Genomic DNA, 20,409 nt, shown 5'->3' on the forward strand with positions numbered 1-20,409 from the left:
ATGAGTCCAGCTATTGGGTTGGTGTGAATGAAATGTCCGCTTTGACGTCTGGTGGGAAACTCACCTCAACAACACAACACAGGGATTGACTGAGGTCACGGGTCTAACGTCATAAACTCTGTATACGTCCAGCAAACAGGCTTTAGCACCCAGACAGTCAGGAGGCAGTGTGTTGCTGGACAGGGTCGTCTGAAAGTGCACCATGGACACAATTGCAAGTGATTTGTCTTTACGAATTCAAACTGGGACATTCTGCTCAGCAATCCGTCAAAAACACTAACTGTGCATTTGGACCAGTAATGGTAAATGAGCGCACCATTCGCCGCTTGTTTGTCAAATTTCGTTCCGGTGACACAGCAATGCAAAATGAACCCCGTGACCAACATCATGTTCGGATGAGCTCCTCAGGAACGCCGTGGAAGCAGACCCTCGGAAAAGTGTTCGTGCCATTGCAGACGAGTTAGGCATACACCATACCACTGTCGTTCGGTGGCTCCGTGCGATCGGTAAAGTGAAAAAAGTTGGACTCATGGGTACCACATGATTTGACACCGGCCAACAAGACTCGCCATCTGCAGGTGTGCAGTTCTCTGAGTGTAAGGAATAGCCGGGATGGTTTCCAGCATCGGATTGTCACTTCAAATAAAAAATGGATCTGTTAGGACAATCGTAAACGATCAGGACAATGGTTGGATCGTGATCAACGTCCAGGGCTGTTTCCGAACCACCTCTCCACCCACGGAAGGTGTTGTTGCTGGTATGGTGGGTGTGATCCATCATGTCTTTCTCAGGCAAGGTGAAACCATCAATGAAGATCGTTACAGTGCTGAACTCCATGAAATGCACCGCAAACGTCTCCGCAAGCATCCAGCAATGGTCCACAGGCATGGTGTCCTCGTGTTGCACGACAATGCTCGCTCACATGTCACACAAAGGACGGTGCAGGCTCTCCATGAGTTGCAATATGAAACCCTTCCTCATCCAGCATATTCTCCCGACCTCTCTTCCACTGACTACCAGCTATTCCGGCATCTCGATCACTTCCTGACAGGGAAGACCTTCGCTGATGATCGGGCAGTGCACCATGCCATTGAGGAGTTCTATGTGTCGCAGACTCCAGGCTTCTTTCACCATGGAATCCAATTGTTGGCTGAGTGATGACAAAAGTGTGTGGCTGCAGACAGCGACTGTTTTGATTAACTAGGTATTGTAGTTTTGATTTTTTTGGCCTTTGGCAATGATGCACCTGGGCCGGACATTTCATTCGCACCAACCCAATACATTAGCTTGTTTTATGTATGCTCCAATAACTTCTGTCGAAGTAGAAATATCATTTTCTGTTATGAAAAATATTCTCTGACAGACGACTATCAATGAATGTTGAGAACTTAAAAAAACACCTTGTAGTTATGTGCAATCAAGACGGAGAAAATTGAAATGCTCTTCCCAATGTAGATTTTAACATTTTGCCAGAAATTATAGATAAAAGTAAGTGACTTCCAAATGTACCTTTTTTTCAGTTTATTTTTCATTTTTTTCATTTTTAGTGCCTATTTTCCACATTATAAATGCCTTTTTGCCTGCCTATTTTAACGAAAATAAATGCCTGAACTTCCTGGCTCTTGTTAGTACCTTAAATAAATTTCAGAACAATGATTGACAAGATTATCACTACAAATCAATTTATTATCAGTCTCATATGAAATTTCTACATGAAATATTTTATTTTTACAGCCTCAGATAAAAAACAACGTCTTGATTACATCCCATTGGAATGCCCGGGACTGACAGAATTTGGCCTTGTACCTCTTGAAGTTACTGCAAAAAAAATGAGACCAGATGCTAAGAACCTTGCTAACTTCAAGCATGAAATGCTCTATGGAAAGAGAATACAGAGAGAAAAAAGTATGTAGGCCATCACTTTTGTTAAAAAAAAGAGGGAGGATTTAGGCAGTGGCATGCCCAGGATCTTTGAAAATGGGTGGAGGTTACATATTCTTTTTTTAGTAGTCTGTCCTCATTTTGCCATCTTTTCTTGCCGTTGGCATTCTTTTGTTCTTTTTTTAGGAATACTGGGCCAAAAGGGGGTTATGTCCCCCACCAACACACCCTTTGGGCAGGCCACTGGAGGTATGGTTTATTCTTAAGCTGGCAGGCTAAAATTAGTCAGCTGGGAAGAACTCCTTGAAGTATAGGGATATTATTATTGGTACACAAAAGTTTTGAAGTAATAAAAAAAAACAGTTGTGTTCTTATCTTAGCTACTTTTCTACCTCTTTAGGCTAATTGCAATGGTGAGGATGAATACAAGTGTCTAGGCCGAGACTATAACCTTGAACCTTCTCTGGTGAGATTGCTAGTTGATGCACTCTGCTGTTGAGGTGGCACTCGCATTTAAATGAGCAGAAGGAAAGGGTGAAGAAGTAAAACTCTATTAAAAAATTCTAGAACATTGGTTTCAATAATCAAAACCTAAAGTTGAAGTGGAACTTTTTCTTTCCCTACAAGAAATGACATAAGCTTCTGAATATATTTATTGCATCATATAATTAAATTTTAGGAAATTTTGGCTTATTATCAAGTTAAAATGTGATGTGCAATATGCTGTCTAGATTACCTAGATCTTCTTTGCTTATTTCACCTGATGAATTACAAAAAGGTGTTTTAAAAAATACATGCCAGGAATAATAATAGAAGTTAGTGGGACCTAATCACGTAGTAATTATCCTTAAGGGCACACTTAACATCTGCTTAAAATTCCTTCTAGAGCATTCATATGAATCTTCATATGGTTTCCATTCACTGTTGTTAATATATTTGTGTTAGTTTTGTGGCAATGTAAACCTATTTTTTATTACAAATATCCAGTGGCACCGACTGGGTTCCAAAACTGGTGGGCAAAGGCAGTATATTTCCCTTTGTATATAAGGTTTAGCATAGTGTGGGGGTAAAAGTGGCAAAAAGTGCCTAATCGCTGCCACTGCAGATATCTAGACAACAGGGAAAGCAAACAACATGAAGATTAATTTGAATGCTCTAGAAAGAATTCTAAAAAGATGTAATTTTTCAGAATTTGTAATATTACAGTAGTTTTCAAAAGGAGAGGAAGTTTTGAAAATGACTTTTCTGGCTCAAGCCAAGATCAAGCATGGCTTCAAGGAAAAGTTTAACCATACTATCATTTTGTTTTTATATCATATTGTTTATTTTAATATGAAGAAGTGACAAAAAAAAAAATTCTGCCTAGATAAAAATGGACGATACGTGTACATTAAGGTTATGACAAAAAAAAAATTTGCAAAATTTTTTATCTCCTGTAGTCGCAAATGATGAGCTTTTGTGACCTGATTACTAAAAAATAATTATTACGAGTGGCTCTAAAAAAAACTTCCCGCACCAACCCGTTTCAATTTCAGTGTGTGTCACAAGAACTGTATGTACGGTACTGTAGCCTGTAGCTACTAAAAAAGTAGATCTTTATAATATAGCTCACGATAAAATGACTAATAAGATGTGTTTATATTTTTAGTAAAACATTATTTAAAATTATACGTGTATTTGTATCTGTATGTAGTTACAGATTATGCTAATTATACAGTGTGTGTAACTGTTGGTGGTTTCAAACAGCGAGGATTCTTCGGAAAGAGCATCACAATAAATTTAATATTTTTATAACCCTACATTATCAATAACAACTATTTTTGGGGCTCTTTCGAAAAATACCACAAACAACATTTGAAAAGGGTATTATTAATGTAATAATTAGTAAATTAATGTAGTAATTATTAAATGATTATTTATTAAGTGACAAATTGTGTATATTTTCTCTATTTTCAGGTTTCGTAGTTCAATATTAGTATTATAATGGCATATTATAAATCAAGTGAAGCGATTAAGAAAAATGCGGAATCGTGGACGCAGAATGTAGCTATTGATGCAACAATAAGACGAGATGTATCTATAATTGAAACACTTAGTTCTTTTACTCGCTATCATACACTTCTGGAAACAGAGAAAGATAAGAAAGAAAGAATGGCTATGATAACTGGTGAGCTCACTGTTCTCTGGGAAAAATTTAGCTTTCCAATTTTATAAAAACAAGCAATTATGTCAAAAGTAGTCAAATTGATTGAAGAGAACGATAAAAATAGAAAGAGGAAAAAGGATTCACTTCAAGTTGAAATAGAAAATATATTTGACATAACGAAAACAGACTGACATTGGCTGTGCTAAGAAGATAAAGAACTATACAAGTTACAAGTTAAATCACAAGGTAAAATTGGATATGTAACAAGTACAGTTGCTCCACAATCGTCCATCCATCCCTCTAAGCGAGTGCGAAAATCGGCTTCACAATCTGAAACAAACGCTGTCTTTGCCACTGATGTAGACGACACATCATCAGCAGAAGTAAGTAGTGATGAAATTTTTCTGACACAGCATATGTATCAGAAGAAAATGAAAATGACAAAAGAAAACGAGTCGTGCGTTTTTCAACATCACATGCAACTTAGTTGGTGACAAAAAAATATCTTTCAATTAATAAAGCTGCTGTAGTGTGCTCCAGTCTAGCCGAAGATGGAATCAGTATTCCAACACCATCACAGTCAGGTGTTTGGCAAGCTGTTATAAGAAGTGGCGAAGATGCGAAGCGTAAAATAAAATCTATTTTGCAAGAAGAGAAACATTTCTGCCTTCATTTCGACGGTAAGCGAATTGCAAATCACAAGTATCAAGTGGTAATCTTGAAGAGTTCATTTAGAGAATTGAAATTAGGTATAGTAAAATGTGAAAGCAGGTCATCGCAGGATATTTTTAATGCACTGCAAATTTTGCTGAATTAATTTGATGCATAGAAGAACTTCAAAATGATCGTATGTGACACAACAGCAGTAAATACTGGACGAGTAAATGGAATTGTTCAAAAATTAAAAAGTGAAATCATCACAAGAGGATTTGACCAGCCACAGTACATTGGCTGCCAGCATCATATTCTTGATAGAATCGTAAAGCATGTGTTAGACTTCTTTAATCCGATTTCTTCTACCAAACCAACTCTGAACTATGAATTCGTGGACGAAGTGATAAAACAATACGATGTCTTGCAGCAGTCCTACAAGCCAGAAAGTTAAATGATAACTGTTCAAAATCCAGGTTGGCGAGATGATTTTAGATTTCTGTATGAGTTATGTAGAGCATTCCGTTTCCTTAAAGAAACTGGTGCAATCCCAGCAATTAAATGGAGAACATTACCGTCTCTTCACAATGCCAGATGGAATTCACGTGCTATATATGCTCTTATTTCGTACTTCTTCATTCCTAAATGGAGAATATCACTGCAAATACCGTGCTCTTTCATCTCAAATACATGGCAGGAAGCCTGGTTTTCTAACCAAATGTTCAACGCAGAGATTCACCAGAAACTGATGGATGGAATTTCCGAATTAAATTGCTCTGCAGCCATGAAGTGCTTTGTAACTCACTGGTATGTTGAAAGATCCGTTGTAGATATATCACGGACGAATATTTGTGCCGAACGAGGGGTGAAATTAATGGAGAACTGTACCAGAAATGCAAAACATAAATATTTGAATCTGAAGCTTATTTCAACTAATACATTTTGACTGCGCTGAATGTATTTAAATTTGAGAATTTTCATTGTCATTGGTGCGGAACATTTTTTATGAATTGACCGAAATAATTGTCATTTTCTGATTCTGTATGAAAAAGTTCATTGATTTCTACTACAGGCTAAAAAAATATTTTTTTGTCATAACCCTAGTGTACATAGTGCAGAAAGTTCACCAAAATATGTCCCATATTTACAGATTCTGTGCCACGTTATTTTATCAATAAAAAAAATAAACCAATATTTTCAGTGTAAATGGCATGCAACGACTTTTTTTTTTTAAAAAAAAAGGTAGAAAAAAGGTATAATTGCAAGGGATTGGTCTTAATGTTTTCTTATCCAATGTTTCAGATAAAAGGTAAGCTTGAATAAGCAGGATATCCAGATACTGCTAACAAGGAGAGGAGAGAGGGGGTGGAGCAAGTCTGTCAACCCTCCATTGTTTAATTGATAAGAGCAATAAAGTTGTTAGTGGGTATTCTGTAGCAAAAGTTTAAAAAAAAAACATTAAAAAATAATTGTTAGCCTGTTATTATTTCTTTTGTTCAATTTGGAAGTAATGTCCTGACTGTTCTCCGCTTAAAAAATTCTGGCAACGTTCATGGACAAAGGCCTGATTTATGACAAAGGAACCAGAAGCAGTTCCAAAACGTTTGGTAAAAAGACTTGAAGACCAACCACTCGTACGTACACTTTGCTACAGATTTATTTTTGTTGGGGCATGTTGTTATGCAATTTATATTAAGTGTAATATTTTCAAGTTGAAATGAAAGTTGATGACAAATTGAATAATAGTAATTGTAGCTTGTATATGTTAAATGCTTATCAACACATCTTCAAATTAATAAATAGTTGACTGGCTGACATACTTTCTTTCTTCCAGCTACTGCACTCCTGCAATACAGGGAGAAACGTAAGGCTGTTGGAAATGATAAATTTTAGTATCACAATTAACAAACATAAAAATCTGTGTAAAATTTTTGTATTAAATATTGTATAATTTTTATGTTGGTTATTTTTTTAGTACCTCAAGTGTTAAGTACTCTGAAGCATGTGTGCACAAAATGTGTAAGTATCTGGTTTCAAAACTACCGAGTGTTTCAAAAGTTGCACAACCTTTAGCTTTGAAATTCTAATAAAATAAAAATTAATAACTTGTAAGTGTATTAAGATATTTCCGTACACTTTTCTTTTACAAAAATACGTTAGAGTATTGAAATTGGTCTACTTACGTAAGTGAGTATGTATTCGTATGTGAACTACGTTTCGGGAAAACTCCTTTGAGTTAAGAAAGTCAATTGAAAGGTTAGAAATCGGGAGTGATGATCAAATAGTAGCTTTGATGTAATAAATTTGTACCCTAGTGTACCGAGAGAGAAAGCCGGTGACTGTCTCCAAAGGTGGCTATTAGACCATGGCGTGGATATATTAGTAGCATGGGAATACGTGAGGTGGTTTTTTCTTGTAACCGGATACAATTATTTCCACGTAAACGAAAAGATTTTTTGGCAAAAAGAAGGGCTAGCGATGGGCAACCCGATATCGGGTTTTGCGGCAAACATTTTCTTGCATTACCTAGAAAAAGCTGTTATGGAACAAGTGGGAGTAAGCATAAAATATTACGATAGATATGTGGACGATATCCTTATAATTGGAAAAGAAAAAGATCTTAACACTGTTTTTGCTGAGTTAGAGAAACAAGATGACAGAATAGGCTTCACTAGGGAGAACTCGGTAGAAGGTGAAATTAACTACCTAGATCTAAGGATTACTAAAACCCCTAACAGGCAATCTTTATATTAATAAGGCATCGGATCATTCTAGTAGGGTCAAATCGAATGTTTATTTAAACTTTTTCATAAGGGCTGAGAGGTTATGTAGTAATGCCATAGAAAAAGAAAAGGAAATATCATGGATAATAGAGGTAGGATTGAAGAATGGATTTTCCGAATATGAAATTAATGTGTTAGCCAGAAGAGCGAGGAAGAATATTGCGAAGGAGAACCCCGATTCTGATATCAGGTTAGGAAAGGAGGAAGGTGAGGAGGGAGAGTTGGATAGTAAAGTTCATTATGTTGGGATACCGTACTGTAAAGGACTCACGGAGAAAATTGAAAAAGCAGCGAAAAAGTATGGTGTGAAATGCGGGACCAAAGCCCCTAGAAATATTGAAAAGCATTTCACAGATTATAAGAGGGGGGGGGGGGGGGGTAAAAATTCGAAGTAACCCCGATGAACAAAAAGGGGTTTATAGGATTGAATGCAACTGTGGGATGGAATATATTGGACAAACTGGCCGGATCATGCATATTAGATGGGGGAACACGATAAGAATATCAAAGAAAGGGATCCGAAAACGGGGCTTGCGGAACATATAATAAACAGTGGGCATAGAATAATAAAAAGAGATGTTATCAAAAGAAGTAACAGTAAATTGGTTAGGAACGTATACGAAACGGCACTTATTTGTGCGGGAAACAGAAATAAACTGAACCGGGACGAAGGCAATTTGGATGATGTTTGGATTAGCTTTTTTTTAAAGTGGGACAATATGAATAATAAAAGTGCCCCGATAGGCTTCCATGTCACCTCGGAGGTAAAGAAAGTAGCCGAAGTGGAACGCGAATTCTCCTTGGATTGGTGACTAGAGAAAAGGGAAAAGGGAGAGGATAGATCTCTCGTGGGAGGGGAAGTACCCCACCACTCCGTAGCGTGGCGCCAGCTGCTTGCACGGTTCACCTTAGCAAGGAACTAGGGCTTTCAATGGCCACTCAATGTTCAACGTAGTGGTGGTTTTAACATGTTTTATCGAGAGTTTTAAGGGTTTTTAACAAGGGTAGTTCTAATTCTGCATTGAGCACTATGAAGTGTTTTTAACCCAAACCTTTCACCCAGTATCCTTGCATGACACTTCTCTGACGTGGCTTGATATTCCAAGCCGAAAATACGACAACCTGAAGAAGGAAGCAGTAAAGCTTCCGAAACGTAGTTCACATACGAATACATACTCACTTACGTAAGTAGACCAATTTCAATACTCTAACGTATTTTTGTTTATAGATAGTGAGTAACACGCACGTAACCAATATGCTACTTTTCTTTTACCTATCGAGTAACTCAAAAAGTTTTTTTACACACCTAATTTACCTCGATATGTACACAATTAGTAGCATGACAGATGTCCAACCTATATTCAAGCTTCGCGCATGTGTTGTACAGCATTACTGGCATCACATTCCGGATTGCAGCACAAATGCGACATCGGAGATCAGGAAAGTCATGATCTCATCTCGTGTTTGGTACACTGGAGACTTTACAAAACCCCACAGAAAAAAAAATCAAGTGGAGTAGTGTCCATAGTAGTGTGATTGCTTTGTTCGCAATACATCCATTACTATAAGACACACACACTTCAAGTTTATACCACCAAAAAAAGCATGATTTGTTATCGTTGATATATACAATGGAGTACATTGTCTGCTACTATTACTCTGGTTTCAATTTATTAATCACTTCACTATACCAGGATTCAAATCTCGGTCTGTCCATTCTTTGCACAGAACAGTAAGCCTGCCCCTCCCCCTTTCCCGTCAGTTGCTTCAGCTCTGGTGGTGCTATCCTCCCCTGATTGATTTAATGTACACCCCCACGTTGACGCATGTTTCATCCAAATAATAAACATGTTTCTTCTCACAGCAACATATTTTAATACTGCGGAGATTCTTTTGTCGTCAAACAACAAACAATTGTTTCCTCCTCCTAAACTCAAACCTCAAATCATTCATCGCCCGAGACGCAGTTCATGTGCACATTGACGACAAATCACCTCACGCCCTGTTTTATTTTGGCCTTGTTGCCGCAATGAGGAATATGCATTTAATACAACTTGCTTCACTTTGAAGAGCTTTTCCCTTCAGATGATGCCCAAAATAACACTCTTGCAAAACCACATGCTGTACAGGATACCTCAATTCAGCCATTCTCGCTGCTGTATAGCATGATTAGCAATGAATCATAATAACCATAGGGTTAAAACAGTGGGATGTGCAACACTGGTATCACTGATTCCATGTGTTCTGCAACATATTCAGTCTCGCTCGACTCACTCTTGAGCTTAAGTGTTTCTTCCACGAAATAGACATTCCAATTGGCGAATTTGCGGATCCACAGTGATTGCAACCAATTAAGTCCATACCTGCTAATGGATGTATTATTTCATCTGTATATTACAAATTAAATAATTGCTTTCTTGCAAGTATGCAGTTGTGTCGGAATAGAACCCGTCTCAGTGGAACTATATTCTGTATGCACGTTCAGAACTACATATGCAAAAACCTGCTGCAAACTTAACTTGACTTGCAGTTTAGTGGAATGTGTGAATCTCACCCTGAAAACACACATGGAAGTGTTGCATTATCCACATATCAAAAAAGAGCACAAAGTAAAAACAATTTTCACTTCTAGAGATTCGAAATTGCTGATTTTCAGGTAGAATTGGATTTCTAATGTTGCATTCGAGGCCATGCTTTAGCATTACAGATGTGCAGATTTAATGTTGTGCCATTATTTTGCACACAAAAATGGGAAGTTTCATAACTGAAAAGCAGGTATAAGTTCTTATATTAGTATATTTTGATTCCTAGTTCAAACGAATAATCAATAAGAAGTACATATACCCCTGCTTTAACACTGCAGTGCATGCATGGGTGGCATAATGCTGCTTGGACAGACCTAATTCTGATATTATTGCAGTGGCGCAACCACAGGGAGGGGTGGAGGACATTGCCCTCCCAACCTTGGATGTAAATGAGTTCAAAGGGGGTGGGCAAACATTGATGGCCAAGTGTACCTGCAGGGGGCAATTACCACCCACAACTTCAATTTTTATGCAAATAAAAACACTATTCGTAAAATTTTCTTGCTCCCTTTGCTCGCAATGCCTTCATTTCTTGGTCTTATTAAGTTCAGAACGGTAGTTAGGGGAGCGGTGGGAGTTGGCCCTGGGCACCAAACGATCTAAATGAAAAAAAGTTGTAAAATTGATTATTGATTTGTGGTTTTAAGTTCGCTTTATGCACAGAAAGGCTAATTGGGACTGGACCTACAGTTTAAAGTGTGACCCGAACCACTGTGCCATGTACCTCCACCAGGTATCAAACCCAGGACCCCTTGATCACAAGGCGTCAATGTTACCACTACATCATCGGGGAGGCACAAAAGTTGTAAAAGAGAGAATGCATTGGCGTCCCGAGAAATTATTTGCACCCTATTAAGTTAGTATTGATTTCAGCCTGGAAAAAAAAAATTGGTTCCAAAAATTTTATTGCTCACATGAATTCCCAGACAGAGAAATAAGACTTGTGTTAATTCATTTTTGTCTTAAATGAATGAAGAATTGTTTGGAGGAAAGGGAGTGTGCATATTTGAGACAATTTATACTGTTGGTTTATTGTGAGATGGATGAATTGGTTGTGTAAAGTATTTAAATAATATATGTTGTAATATGTATTAAGGAATCTTTGAATACGCACACAATTTAGTGTCCACGTCGCTCCATGTTGCATATGTGTGAAACATATATCGTGCATAAAAGTTATACATATTAATGTAAAAAATAATTATATTTGGAATGCATTTATCAAGAATTTCCTGTCTTTCAAAAATAGTTTGTGTGCTTGTTTTCCATTATTAAAGTGAAATTGAACGTGTTGAAAAAATAATTCAAATCGTTTGTTTGAACACAAATGCTTTAGCACCAACTTCTACCTCCTTTCTGCATAATTTAAGAGGGTAATAAATTCTTTGATACTACTACTACTACTAATAATAATAATAATAAAAGTGTTGGTTCTGGGTTCGAATCCCAGTTTGGGCATGGATGGTTGTGAGTGTCCATTCATCATATCATTCATCCCCATCTTCGCAAATTAGCCAAAAGTGGCACAAAATCGAAGTAAAATAAAGCAAATCAATAACAATAATATTATTATAACAACATTATTATTATTAACATTATTAATATCATTATTTTTATTATTATTGGTACGTTTATCCTGGAACTCCCTCCCAAACAAAACTATGTTGTTACGCCTCTGTATGATTGCGCATTTTTATTAGATGGATGAGTCCTTAGAGGAATTCTCTTATACACGCGCCATCTCCAACTCCTCACATCGCCCAGTGCTGCTGTCAAAACGTCAAGAGTTTTTGCATGCAGCTCCGAACTGCCCGCGAGTGCATTCTTGATTCTCTTTTGGGATGTACAGTGCCGAGGTTTCCCATCAGAGTTGTTGCTGTGAAAATGGATTGCGAGGTGAATTTTGGACCTGATGAACGAGCTGAGTGACCAAGGAAACAAATAATCATACATGTATTGCTGAAAATTAATAATTTTTAAGGAAAATATTTCAGTGAGCATCACACCGCCTGTGTATCTAATGGCGTTATGGAAACAGTAGGCATGGTTGTACAAAACAAAAGTAATTATTATAAAAATATAAAGCAATCATTACAGATGTTTAGCCAAGTGGTGTGTAAATGAGAAAATAAAATATTGTTGTTGAAACATTAATGCATGATTTGTGATTATTAGGGAACGAATTTTTAGTGCTAAAAGAGAGGGATTTAGGACTTTTAGATGCTTATAATAAATAGGCATAATTACCAATTATAATATTTTGAAGCCACTGGTATTAGATGCAATTTGTACCAGGTGTGCCGCTTAATAATTCTTAATTGATCCAAAAGAAAACAAGTTATCTGGGGAGAAAGGTTACAGGGGTACATCGTACCCCCCTAAATTTTTGAAGGGGGTACTGTACCTCCCTAAATCCGTTAATCGAGTTGTACCCCCTGTACCCACTTGCTAATTTGACAGAAGACGCAAGGTGCTACTGTTAAAAGAACCTATTTCAAGTTTGCCCAATAAAAAAAGTGTATATTGTTTATAACTTATAGGCCTGAACATTATCTTCCTTACCACAGAAATTCAAACCACTGTAAACTTATTCTACTACATTGTGGTTGCTACTAGTTAGTTCGTTGACCTAAGTTCTTGGAAACCTCTTTAAGGAGATGAAAATTGTTTGAAATGTGTGTGGAACAATGGAATCAGATTTGCTCTCAGACAATCAAGCTGCAGACGAATGCTCCTTTGCGTAAGGAGGGGGGGGGGGGTACACTTTTCTAAAGAAGTGGTCGCGTTGATTCAAAGGTAAGATACAAATCTTCATCAGAAGAGTATATGACTGATCCCATTTTCTTTTGAATATTTAAAATGGAATTTTCCAAAAAGAAATACTTACACGAACGAGACGAGACACTACAGACCAACTTGGGGGTACAATGTACTGCTGTACCTCACCCATATTTTTCATAACTTTGTAAGGGGGTGTTCGGAAAACTATACGTAAACCTATATATTGAGAGATTTTGAAAATAGAGTCCCGATTAGCCTATCTGAGCATGAAGTGAATCTAGAATAAGTTTTAATAACTTCTGAGTGTAAACCGAAACAAAAATAAACACAAACATGAACAAGAAGGACCTCGCCACACAGGAGACGAGATGAGGCTGTGACAATTCTCGACTCATCGCATCGCAATATCATTCCTAGGTGAAATGAAATGTTTTCTTAGATATTTAAACAGGGTTCAATTTGCGATATTATCAGAGGAGCGGGGAGGGAATTATTTTTACCTATGTATTAGGTATACTTATAATTGGACATTAATTACTTAAAATCAAATTTTGATATCGAATGCAACACAAACACAATGCCATTTTAAGTTATACCCTAAATTTAAACTGTAAGAAAATTACATTAGTCAGATGAATGCAAGAGATAAATTAAACTCATTGCAGGTTCTATTGGTAGATTTTGGATTGGATTCGCAAGGTCTTTGAGTGAGAAGGGAATGTTTGATTGATTTATTTGGTTTATTTTACTTCTGATTTCTGCCACTTTTGGCTAATCGCGAGGATGAGTGATGATATGATGAAATTGATGAATACTCACAAATAACACCCAGGCCGGGATTCGAACCTGGGATCTCTGGCATTTTAGCATGCTAAGCTAACCCCTCTGCCACGGAGGCCGGCGAGGTTGGAATGTGTTTTGGATTTTCTTTGTAGATGCGAAAATCTTTAACTGTGACGTGCACATGCTTTTGCTTATATTGAAGTTTACCTTTTCATATAAACGAGAAATTGACATGTCACTCTAAAATACACGCATGTATCTGCATTTAATACCACTACATACAAAAAGAAACCTTGGCCGGTTCTTCATATGGTCCATCAAAGATTGAAAAGAAAACAAAACTAACTTTTGAGCATATGGCTTTCCTTGCTTCCTCTGAGATCTGAAGAATTTCGGTTTTAGTATATGTAATAATAGTACTTTCAGTGCTTGAAGAGTGTCATTAGGTACAGCTAATTATATAACAAATAAATGCTTTGTCAAATGTTTCACAAATATTTCAAAGTTAGACTTCTTACGAGTTCATCGGGAACCATCTCAAGTCAGTCTTTTTCGTTTTTTAATACAACGCCCTACAGATGTCTGAGTAAATACCAAATACATGGCTTCTAAAAGACATTAGATGTGGTACACATCTGCCATAAATTGTTTAAATATATTTTTATGCGTAGCTATGGGAATTTAAAATTAGAATGAACTGAAGTGGATATATATATATTCATTGGATATATTGGATATATTCATAATGTGGTTTCTATATCCAGATGATTATTCCTGGTTGGGGTGGCTCAAGATCCTCCTCACCCCCTTTAATCTCAACCTGCATTAAAATGAATAGATGTATATTTGTTCGCAATTTTCACATTTCGAACTCCTGATTTTCCCTTCCGTTAAATTCAAATAAGCCCAGAACGAAGTCCAGAGTTACATATGTTTCAGAATTGTCATCTGGTTTTAAAATCTGTTTAAAGAAACATAAATTCTAAGAAAAATAAAGAAAAAAATAGTTATGCAAATTTTGGATTAAATAACAGGACATTCGTGTGTGCTGTTCTAAAATAGAATATTTCCCATGCCTTCACATTATACCTAAGTATCAAAGACATATTTAATAGGGGGTCCAGACACTTCCCCCGAAAGACTTACCAAGAAGTAAAAGTAAATAATCAAAATATAATTGTTGAGCATTTGTTATACAATCGATGGTTATTTCTGCTGAACTTATTGGAAGTCAAGGTATTTGGCTCATACGGCTTTGAAAGGTTCCAAAGATTTATGCACACAACTAATGATAATATCCATAAGATATTAATCAGAAACTTTACTTTTCGTTAATTGGATCTAACTTTTGTTTATTATTCAATAAATATTCAATTATTTTTCTATTTGACATTAAATTCCTTACCAGGGCAATTGTTTTTATGCAAATCTTGGCGATCTTAACTACATGCAAGCTAGATGCTGTTATATATCTATTATTTTACTATCTTTTACCTATTCACGTAATAACAACAATACAATATTAATTAACTTACATATTTAATTAATATTTTAATTTAATTAAATATAATTATCATTATTATTTATTATTATTATTATTATTGCAACACTTGGTTGGACCCCCAAAATGTATTTCTAGGTGCAGTAGTATGTGTGTTTATAGTATATATGGGAGGCTGAATTTTGTACCCCCCTCCAAATGAAAAACGTTCCTGCACCACTGGTCCATGTCAATGCACCACACTTTCTTCAGTTCTGTTTGGCTGAATCTTCTTCTTTCCCAGGAATTGTTTCATACGATGCCAACAATTTTCAATTGGGTTGAGATCGGGGCTATTCCCAGGCCACTCTAACATCTTTATCTGTTGTTCCTCAAGCCATTTCCTTACCTTCTTAGCCATGTGACAAGGAGTGTTATTATGCATGAAAAGATCACACTCGTGGATCTGAACCATATCCAATAAATGGTCCTTAAGAACGTTGATATATCGGTCTGAGTTAATCGTCATGTCTTGCTGTAAGAAATATAAACCTGCCCTACCCATTTCACCTGAAAAACACCCCCACACCATTACAGACTGGGAGTGCCTAACGGTCGGAACCATATACTTTGGGTCGTGTCGATCTGAAGATGATGGATGTCGAACCTTAGCAGCTCCCATTCAGAACAGTTGGAATGAGCTTTCATTGGAAAACACGACTTTCCTCCACTGTGCTGGTGTCCAGTGTGCATATTTCTTTGCAAAAGCAAGATAGTCTTTCTTCATGCGGGCGGTGAGTGGTGTCTTCTTAGCAGCACGACAGTGCAAATCCAAGTCTTTGCTGGATCGTGCGAACACTAACGTTTTCCAGCAGACTCGGGTGCATTTCTTTAAGTTCTGATGCTGTCAGTCGAGGGTTTTCTTTATTTCTCTCATTAGAAGAGAATCTGTAGATTTGGTTGTTTTTCTTTGCCTCCCACCAACGAATTTGTGCTTTGGAATGACAGTCGGAGGCAGTCCTTTGGCAGCTGCCTGTACATTCATTATGGTTGATTTTTGTACGACCTGTTTGTTTACATATCGTCTTTATCAGGACGTTTTCACTTCGCCATGCAATGATGCTGGCTTTCTCCATACTACTACAGTACTTTCCTGGCATATCACAAATTCACCTGTACAGTAGTCAAATATTCAACACAAATACAGTAGGAAAATATCTAACACAAAAGTGCACCACACAAAAACACAGCAATTTATCACACACACTACAGCAGAAAGTCACCCTTCCTGTGTCAACTAACAATACAAAATTAAATGAACTCGCTTATCAACAGTAATACAGTTACCAGATACGTTCATGCAGCAACAATTCCATGTTCGAAACAAAACATCACTACATACAAGGCTACAAAGTGATAGACTGCTTACTATGGCAGATTTCACATGAGGTCCGAAGTCATTGTGCAGCAAATTTAAATGTGGTCCAGGAACCTTTTTTCGCATGCTGCTTGTTACTTCGGCCGGAAAGTTCCTTAAGGGAAGGGTACTCAGACCGAAGTGAAGTGCCACAGGGGGAGTTCACAATGAAGTGACAAGTGACATGGTGCCTTTAGCCTATTTGCAAGCGTTTACTGCTAATTGTGCGAACAAATCTCGGCAACACGATAAGCTGCACGTGTCGCTCAAACTGGGCCATTTCCTATATAGCTTGAAACATGTTGCCATGGTTTGTTGTTTGTGTATGCACGATGAGTGTGTTGTTTACTTTGGTGTGAAATCCCTGTGTCGTTTGTTGCGTGCTGCTTTGGTCTAAAATCTCCTGGAGAAAACAGTTTAGTCAGAGCTTGTGTCCCTACGGTTCAAAAGGCTGCCTTAATTACCAACTGCTTGCTTCCAAGCGACACATGTGGTTTATCGCCTAGATATGAAATATCTCTCAGAATACTATTTATATTCTAATAACAGAAAAATAAACTACATATATAAACACAATCCAACACTTGACGTCCAGAATCAAATTGCGATGTTTCTTCTTGTGCTATTTATATTTTTTTTTTTACTTTTCTTTCCAAATTCGTGACTACAAATCACTCCACAAATATAACTGTTTCCATCAATTCACTTACCACCTTTGAAGACAAACAAATCTACACAATGTATTCTGAAAACTAACTCAGCTGCATTACTTTCATAAGAAAATCATAAGCGATACTGACTGAACTGCCATCTATGTTGTAATCTGCCTCTGGCAAGGATGTATTGGGGGACCCCCCCCCCCCCAAGAGACTTACCATGTACAAAAGTTAATCAAAATATAATTGTTTAGCATTGAGCATTATCTATCATATATACAGGGTGTACCAAAAGTCCCATTACCCCCCCCCCCTTTGAATTGTAGACAAACCTGCAAAATGTTATTTTAACAGCATGCGTATGATGAGAGGATGGTCTACCATTAAATCAGACCAATGACCACCATTTACTCCAGAGGATCTGTGTGCACATCGCCATTTTCATGGCACAGTATTATTCGCCTCCAGGTGCGATGTGAAATCCTCCGTAACTTGGCTGGCGTGAGGGAAGCAAACATACTGCGAACAGCTTCTTGAAGTTCCCCAGTTGTCTGATAACAATTATGGGCGACTTTCTGTTTGATGTGTCCCTATAGCACATTATCACAAGATGTAAGATTTGGACTTTGGGGTGGCCATTTTAGAGGTGCTGGTAAATTTGGCGATTCTCGTCCAATCCATTTGTCTCTGAACACATCATTAAAATGGCCACCTGAAATCCAGATCTGACATCTTATGTTAGGAAGGATTTCACATCGCACCTGAAGGCGAATAATACTGTGCCATTAAAATGGCAGTGTGCACACAGATCCTCTGGAGTAAATGGTGATCATTGGTCTGATTTAATGGTATACCATCCTCTCATCATATGCATGCTGTTAAAATAACATTTTGCAGGTTTGTCTACAATTCAAAAGGGGGGTAATGGAACTTTTGGTACACCCTGTATATAAAAATGGCATATGTGTGTTTGTTTGTTCTGGCATAACTCCCGAACGCCTGGAGCGATTTCAACCAAACTTGGTACACGTATGACTTACAATCTGGAAAGAAATACTGTGGGAGTAAGGCACCCCTAGGGGTGGGGGGTGGGGGTACAAGGGGGTGACATGTAAAAATAATCTAAAACGACAAATATTAGTGTGGAATAAATAGTTTTTGGGGTCGCTAAGATGAATAGTGACACTCCCAATGCCATTCAACTCCAAGTTCATCACCTATCGGGATGGGTGAGAGTGGGTGAAAAATAAAATGTCAAAAATGATCTAGATTAGTGTCCAATCCATAGTTTTCGGAGTCTCTAAGCTAATTGGTGACATTCACGATGACCAAACTTGGTACACATATGACTTACAATCTGGAAAGAAATACTGTGCGGGTAACACACCCCTTGGGGGGGGGGGAGGGGGTGACATGTAAAAATAATAGAAAACAACCGATATTAGTGAGGAATCCATAGTTGTGACAATACCTTTCAACTCCAAGACACCCGTGGGGCTGGGAAGCGGGTGACATGTAAAACGACCGATATTAGTGTGGAATCCATAGTTTTAGGGGTTGCTAAGCTAATTGGTGACACTCGCGATGACCAAACTTTGTACACATGACTTGCAATCTGGAAAGAAATACTGTGCAGACCCCCCCCCCCCCCCAAATGTATTTCTATAGTGGAGCCACAAGGAAAGAAACCTGCGCAGACTCTCATCGCGCTGGCGGGTGTGGAAAAGCATGGGGTGGGGGGAAGAAGCCGCCTGTGTGGCCAATGTCAGGGTTGCCAGACCTATTGATTTCTCAGGAGAATTCCTTAATAAACTATTGCTATGGCACGTCCAACAGCCTGCTCAAAAACACGTTTCCTGCTCATCTTAAAATTTACTTGAACATGGAGGGGAGAGGTAGAGTGGAACTCCACTCAGCCATGAAAAGTGTTGTTTGAACTGTGACATTATGCCAAACGATACTCAATTATGCTAGGACATTATTATTTTATTACTATTACTACAAGGTGTACAACTTTGCTTCCGCCGTGTTTCCCCAAAAATATGATGCTGTAATGAAAAACATTGCTTACCCAGGCATTATTCAAAGTATTGTCCATCGCTGGCCACTACTTTCTCCCATCTTTCGGGCAGCGTACGAATGCCGCGTCTAAAAAATTGTTCATCTTTGGAGGCGATCCACTTTTTGACTTCTTCATAAGATCGGAAATGTTGGTCAGCCAGTTCATGAGCCATTGATCTAAACAGGTGATAATCAGAGGGAGCGATGTCTGGAGAATAAGGTGGGTGGGATAGGATGTCCCATCTTAATGTTTCCAAGTACGTTTTCACCACTTTGGCAACGTGGGGTCGTGCGTTGTCATGCTGCAAAATCACTTTGTCGTGCCTCTCGCTGTATTGTGGCCGTTTGTCCTTTAATGCTCGACTCAAACGCATTAATTGCGTTCGATAACGAGCACCTGTGATTGTTTCACTTGGTTTTAACAGCTCATAGTACACGACGCCGAGCTGGTCCCACCAAATGCAGAGCATGATCTTTGAGCCATGAATATTCGGTTTGGCTGTCGACGTGGAAGCATGGCCGGGATATCCCCATGATTTTTTGCATTTTTGGTTATCGTAATGAACCCATTTTTCGTCCGCGGTCACAATCCGATGCAGAAATCCCTTCCGTTTTTGCCTCTGAAGCAACTGTTCACAAACACACAAACGCCGTTCAACGTCTCTTGGTTTCAGCTCATACGGGACCCAAGTTCCTTCTTTCTGAATCATACCCATGGCTTTCAGACGTTTTGAAATGGCTTGCTGTGTCACTCCCAATGATCGTGCCAATTCTTCTTGAGTTTGACGCGAGTCTTCACTCAGCAATGTCTCCAATTCTGCATCTTCGAAAACTTTCTGTCTTCCACCACTATGCCGGTCTTCGACGTTAAAGTCACCGTTCTTGAAGTGTTGAAACCACTCACGACAGGTTCTCTCACTTATAGCGTCCTCACCATACGTAGTGGAGAGCATTCGATGAGCCTCAGCCGCAGTTTTCTTCATATTGAAACAAAAAAGTAGAACTTCCCGCAAAAGGCGAGAATTTGGCTCGTACACTGACATTTTCAATCGCGAACAACTTCACGATGCACACACCACTCGACTAATGTTTGAATGGGGTTATCTAGACAGAGGTCCAAGCTAACTGCGTGACGTCTGCGATCTGCTTCTTTCGACCGCTACTTCCTGTTGTTGCCACCTGTCG

At 38.1% G+C, this 20,409-nt stretch overlaps 1 protein-coding gene across 6 annotated transcripts in view; it reads left to right on the plus strand.

Moving 5' to 3' along the window:
- The window catches only part of LOC145985887 (uncharacterized), a 28,260-nt gene extending 21,625 nt beyond the window's left edge, over positions 1–6,635 (plus strand). For all 6 annotated transcript variants that reach the window (XM_083120020.1, XM_083120015.1, XM_083120016.1 and 3 more), the window contains 2 exons: positions 1,735–1,905; positions 6,513–6,635. In XM_083120020.1, the coding sequence (XP_082976146.1) occupies positions 1,735–1,905; positions 6,513–6,571 (230 nt within the window). In that variant the 3' untranslated portion in view covers positions 6,572–6,635. The remainder of the gene's footprint in view (positions 1–1,734; positions 1,906–6,512) is intronic.
- Positions 6,636–20,409: the final 13,774 nt, after the last annotated feature.

Source organism: Lepisma saccharinum, chromosome 3, assembly GCF_977018435.1.
Source record: "Lepisma saccharinum chromosome 3, izLepSacc3.1, whole genome shotgun sequence".
Lineage (NCBI taxonomy): Eukaryota > Metazoa > Arthropoda > Insecta > Zygentoma > Lepismatidae > Lepisma > Lepisma saccharinum.